The 6227-nt window shown below is 40.7% G+C and overlaps 1 protein-coding gene across 1 annotated transcript; it reads right to left on the bottom strand.

Moving 5' to 3' along the window:
- Positions 1–300: 300 nt before the first annotated feature.
- On the bottom strand, positions 301–2813 carry LOC121431968. The gene is made up of 2 exons (XM_041629766.1): positions 2404–2813; positions 301–1941 (listed from the first exon to the last, which is right to left on the bottom strand). The coding sequence occupies exons 1-2, from the start codon at positions 2809–2811 to the stop codon at positions 1366–1368; spliced, it is 984 nt and encodes a 327-aa protein (XP_041485700.1). The 5' UTR covers positions 2812–2813; the 3' UTR covers positions 301–1365.
- Positions 2814–6227: the final 3414 nt, after the last annotated feature.

The following is a 6227-nucleotide window of genomic DNA, read 5'->3' on the forward strand; positions in this document are numbered from 1 at the left end:
GAGAAAAAAAGGATTTAAGTAGGATATTTGCCTACATTACATGTACTTTGAACTTACAGGAGCAGATATGAATAACATAATTACAGAGCCTAATAGAAATTTCCAAATGTTCATTATGAGAGTGGCGACAGTTCCAATGATTGCTGATGAGGTAAAAAATATCTATCGTTGAGATAATTATGATTTTTCACTATGATTATTGTAAAGCAGTCCTGGGCCTGTCTTTCAAAGAGTGATGATTGATCCAATCAATCTCAAGTATATGGAAAGCCATCAATGTCATAATTTTTTTTCAGGAACTTTGCACAATGTCCTTTGAAAACAGAGAAGCGTACTAAATTGCCAAGATAGCAGTGAATGTAGGAATATACATCATTTCTAGAAAATATTTTGAACATGTATTTTAGATGTTGACGTAGCTTTCCATTGTTGCAATTGATTGGATCAGTCACAACTATGGAAAGCCAGCTTCTCATACAGAATGATGACATATTCTATCAAACTGTGACCAAATGTACAGTTAATCATAGCAGTTCCTTGTGGTTCTACTTTTGAAAAATGTGTAAATATTTTGATGTTTTGTAATAAAGCCTGATATAAAGCTATGCAAAAAATCAGTTTTGTATCATTTTGCCAGTTGCGCCCAGAACATATATATATATACAAAACGACCACAATCCTTTTCAAAATGAAGGTTCTAACTCTTCCTTCTGTGACTGTACTGCTCATTAGTAGAAGGCTATGTATTTACCATGGACGGTTAGTAAACATGCTTCTAGTTTTTATAGGAAAGTTGAAACCAAGCCAGCTGAGACAGCTTTAGATTTCTAACCCAACTTTGGTACCAAATCATGCATCTGTGTAAGAGAAGGAATGTACCTGTTCTACACAAGAGTACTTTAAGACTATTTTGCAAAATAAGATTCGCAGAATTTTGTGAACAAAAATCTAATACTGTCTACAAACATGGCTGTACATTTCTATAGAAACATGTTGATTCCTCTTCACCAGTTTTGCATTCTTAGTATTTGCTGATGACCTGAGTAGTATGTTGCCTTCTACTCATGAGCCTCATAATTTGTGCTAGGGAACATTTCAGTTGGGAGAACCAAGTCGTGCGAGAATATCATTTTAGAGTTTATTTTAATTACATGTAGCTATCACACATTCCAAAATATAAAGCTCGGGCAGCTCAGGCCTGTTGCTATAACTAGATAGCATGACCAGGGTCTGTTTCATAAAGGCTTATATTTATGGTAACTTTGCCATTTTAGGAACTAACATGGACAATTTGATCTTCATTTTACTGCTTGTTATTTGCTTCAGAAGTAGGCTCTTATATCTGGTGATTCATTCACCGGTTCATCATTCTTGTTTGATCAGTGCAACTTCCTCAGACTTCAGTTGTTCACTGTTACCCCGTTGATGGGTTGGTGTGGAATTCACAACTATTCCTTCGCGCACCAGAGCATCTTTGATATTCCTTGTCTCGTTTTTGGATATCTTTATGGCCAATCTGAGTTCTTGGAGCTCTCCTTTGATATCCTCAGTCACCAATCGCTTCACACGCTGGAGGGAAGAACTGATATAATCCAGCTTGGAGAGGGCCACCTCCAGGCGACGTTCACACTCGTTCAACCGCAGGATCGAATCACGGATCTGATTATCGTGGCTCGCGGACATTCTGGAGAAGAACTCTAGGTTTCGCTCCATGATGGTCTGGACCTGGGTTTGATCCTTGACCGCCTTTGAGGTTTCTGAAGACTGTTTGCAGGCTTCCTTGGACACCTTGTCCAAAGTGGCCTGCTTCTGTCCCTGCTTCAGGAGCTCAAAGGCAGTGTCTTCAACGTCTTCCTTTAGGTTCTTGAGCTGGTTACGTACCCGTTGAAGGACGACAGACAGTTCACGTACAGTTCTTGCAAGTGTGGGATCAGAATAAACCTGACAGGATTCATAGAACAAAAGTAAGATGTCAACGAATTTTGATGACATTTTGCTGAATAAATTAGTAGTGTTTAATGCGCATTTCTTGTAATTAACATTACCTAGTAACTATAAGTTATTCTTTAAAAGAACCACCAGGTCAAATTTTATCATTGATCTGTGGCAGAAAATTTTGATTAATTTGTTTATGATATATAAATGACTGAAATGGTCAGTTAAATTTGAGGGAGAATATTACAAGACATTTAGAAGCATTTTTTTTTTATAGAACAAAGGGAATTAAAAACATAATATGAAAGTTTGTGTGACTGCCGAGGAGCTGTTTAAAATAATGTTGAAGTTTACATTATTTTCGTCTGACAGTTATTGTTGGAACAGTTTTAATCTAAGCTTACATGTACGTAGTATGATCACTGACTGAAAAAGGGCCTCCCATTAATGTTCATGTTTGCTCCGTACCTGGATCATTGCGGGACTCAGGGTTTGATAACTGCCTTCCTTTCCTTCCCCGCTGCTAGCTGGTTTTCTCTCGCTTCCTCTCCCGTCCCCATTCCCAGGGTTCCCAGCATCTTGCCTCCGATTACCTCCCGCACCCCCTTTTCCAAACTGGTCGCCGGATCCCCCTTTCTTCCCGCCAGCGGACGAGGAATTCCCGGGGGAACTCCGTCCGTTCCCGTGGCTATGATTCCGTCTTGAGCCCGCACTGATGCCGAGTATGGAGGGAATGTTCGGGCGGTTGAGAAGCAGGACTAACGGACGATAGCGACCGATGAAGACCGGCTTCATGAGTGCGTTGATCAGGGACGATGCCGAGGTTGAATTGGGTTGGTAGCGGACGGAGCGAAGAAATCTGGAGCTGAGGAACATCTTTAGGCCAATATCTTATAGGGGTACAACGTATGAAGGAGAGGCAGTTTTAGATGGCTTCAACACATATTTCTCAGATCTTGCTAAACCGGATTATATAAATGCCTCTTCTCCGCCTGAAATAGATGAAGCCTTCCCCACTCGCCCGTTCCAGGACAATCTGAATCAACCACTTCAACCCTCTACTTCAAAAGATCTAGATGAAGCTATTAACTCTCTCAAGAAACAAAAAGCTGCAGGACCTGATAATATATCTCCTGAGCATCTTATATATCTTGGCCCAATAGCTCGGAAATTACTCCTCGCCCTCTTCAATCGATGTATATCCCTAAAGTATATTCCTGAACCTTTGAAGTCCGGCCTTATAGTCCCAGTTCACAAAGGAAAAGGAAAAGATGTTAAAGATCCTTCTAACTACCGAGGCATAACAGTTTCTTCAACAATTGGTAAAGTTTTGGAAATGCTCATCAAATCTCAACTAGAAATTCCACTTGCAATAAATGATGTCCCAGACCAGTTACAATTTGGATTCCAGAAAGGCAAATCTTGCCTCCTTACTGCATCCTCACTGGAATTAATAATCCAACTGAACTCTGCCAAGAAATGCACAACATATCTTGCTCTTCTTGATGCACAGAAAGCATTTGACATCGTTTGGCATAAAGGCCTATTTTCTAAGCTTCAAAACCTAGGCCTCCATGAATCTCTGTTATCTACACTGGAAGAATTCTACAATGGTAGTACCAGTAGAGTCATGTGGGAAGGAAAAGTCAGCTCTCCTTTTCAAATCCTTCAAGGTGTAAAACAGGGAAGTGTGCTCTCTCCCACCTTATATACAGTCTTCATTGATGGCCTGATCAAATCACTAAGGAATGCTTGTCTAGGATGCTCTATTAACGGTTGCTACATGGGAGTGATAGTACTAGCAGATGACGTTGCTCTTATCAGTACATGCCCTCGTGAACTCCAATCAATGCTGGACCTCACCTTCAATTATTCCTGTGCCTGGAGATATAAAATTAATCCACAAAAAAGTGCCGTAGTAGTAATAAACAAAAAAACATCAACCAGTGTAAGTTCAATCGAGTGGAAAATGGGAGGAATGACGATCAAGGAAAGCAGAGAGCACCCACACCTTGGAATAATAAAAAGCAATTGTAATATTGATCACACCAATGACATCATATCAAAGGGATATAACACCTTCTTCTCGCTTACTGGAACAAAGCAAGGAACTCTACGCCTGCTGCCACCAATATGTACTCATCTTTGGAAAATGTTCTGCATACCAAGAATGCTATATGGGATTCAGATTATCCAACTTACCAACTACATGCTGTCCCGTCTGAACAAGGCTCAATCTTTTCTTTTTAAAAGAGTGCTTGGTTTGCCAAGGAGTGCGGCTGACGAAATTGTTTATTTATTGCTAGATATCCTTCCAATGGATAAGCGAATCGACTATGAAATTCTTCTCTTACTTGGGCAATATGCAAGCCTTTCAGACGAGCGCACTGAAAGAAGAATCCTATTGAATGGTATAGCAAACAATACACCATTGGTAAGACGCTGGATAAAAATTCTCAATAGTTATGAGCTTCCAAGTCTCACTAACATCCTTAGAGAGCGCATTCCATATAAAGTATGGAAGAAGCTAGCAATGGGAAAAATTTATAAACAACACTATGCAGCCCTTGAAATTGCAGTTGCTAAAAAATCTTCTCTAAGTCTATGGTCGGGCATGACCCAACGTAATAAAAAGAATTATTACCCAAAGCAAGTCTCCAGCCCTCTCTTGAGGGAAGCTATATCCATCAGAGCTCAATTATCCTGCAGTACATACCCAACGAATAGAAGATTATTCTCTCTGAATCAAAGTACCACAACGTCCTGCAAGTTCTGCCACTCCGAAGTGGAAAGCGTTGTACATTTTATTGGAGAATGCCCAGCGTTTAGCACACACAGGAAAACACTTCTACACTTAATAAAAGAAGACGAGGAACTGCAGTATTTTTCTGTGTATTTCAATGATCAAGAACCTCAACAATTTACCGCTTCCGTCCTGTTTCTACCTGACGTCGAATTAGCAGATTCCTCCAGAAACGACCTTAACCTACTTGTCTTAAATTTCTTGCATAAGATTCACCTCTCTCGATCTACCTTACTCTCACGTCAAAATATGTAACGCTACCATTAATGCAGTATCAAACTGCGGATCTCCGATACAGCGGAGGAAGGATACAGAAGAAGATATGAAAGTGAAGATGGGAATGATCATGCGGTATTGTCAGAATGGAAGAGAAATAATCAGTTACATTTTATAATGACTGATGATCTTCATTATCATCATCATTACCAACCAAATCTATTCGGTTCAACACCAAATTTCATTAAGCAACGTATCCTCATAAACATCATTACCCTAATGATTGAGCAGCAAGGGCATGATCGTTATTACCACAAACTCTGTTATCATCATCGTCAGCATCGTTATCGTCGTTTCTTTTTTTTCCACCACCGACATAGTCACCAGAGCCAGCACCACCATCACATCACCACCACCACCATCAATATAATCACCAACATCAACGTCATCATTATCCGTACCACCACCATCACATCACCACCACCACTATCAATATAATCACCAACATCAACGTCATTATCCGTACCACCACCATCATCATCACCACCAGCACTACCGCTACCGCCATCATCATATCAGCAGCACCACCACTATCAATATAATCACCAACATCAACGTCATCATTATCCGTACCACCACCATCAATATAATCACCACCATCAACGTCATCATTATCCGTACCACCACCATCATCATCACCACCAGCACTACCGCTACCGCCATCATCATATCAGCAGCACCACCACTATCAATATAATCACCAACATCAACGTCATCATTATCCGTACCACCACCATCACATCACCACCACCACCATCAATATAATCACCAACATCAATGTCATCATTATCCGTACCACCACCATCACATCACCACCACCACCATCAATATAATCACCAACATCAACGTCATCATTATCCGTACCACCACCATCACATCACCACCACCACCATCAATATAATCACCAACATCAATGTCATCATTATCCGTACCACCACCATCACATCACCACCACCACCATCAATATAATCACCAACATCAACGTCATCATTATCCGTACCACCACCATCACATCACCACCACCACCATCAATATAATCACCAACATCAACGTCATCATTTTCCGTACCACCACCATCACATCACCACCACCACCATCAATATAATCACCAACATCAATGTCATCATTATCCGTACCACCACCATCATCATCACCACCAGCACTACCGCTACCGCCATCATATCAGCAGCACCACCACTATCAATCATCGTCA

Source organism: Lytechinus variegatus, chromosome 18 (assembly GCF_018143015.1).
Source record: "Lytechinus variegatus isolate NC3 chromosome 18, Lvar_3.0, whole genome shotgun sequence".
NCBI classification, from domain to species: Eukaryota; Metazoa; Echinodermata; class Echinoidea; order Temnopleuroida; family Toxopneustidae; genus Lytechinus; species Lytechinus variegatus.

Excerpts from the sequence above, each read along its gene's own strand:
- LOC121431968 (XM_041629766.1), bottom strand. The coding sequence starts at position 2,811 with ATGTTCCTCAGCTCCAGATTTCTTCGCTCCGTCCGCTACCAACCCAAT. Across the intron at positions 1,942-2,403 it reads TGAGTCCCGCAATGATCCAG|GTTTATTCTGATCCCACACT; the intron begins GTACGGAGCAAA and ends GAATCCTGTCAG.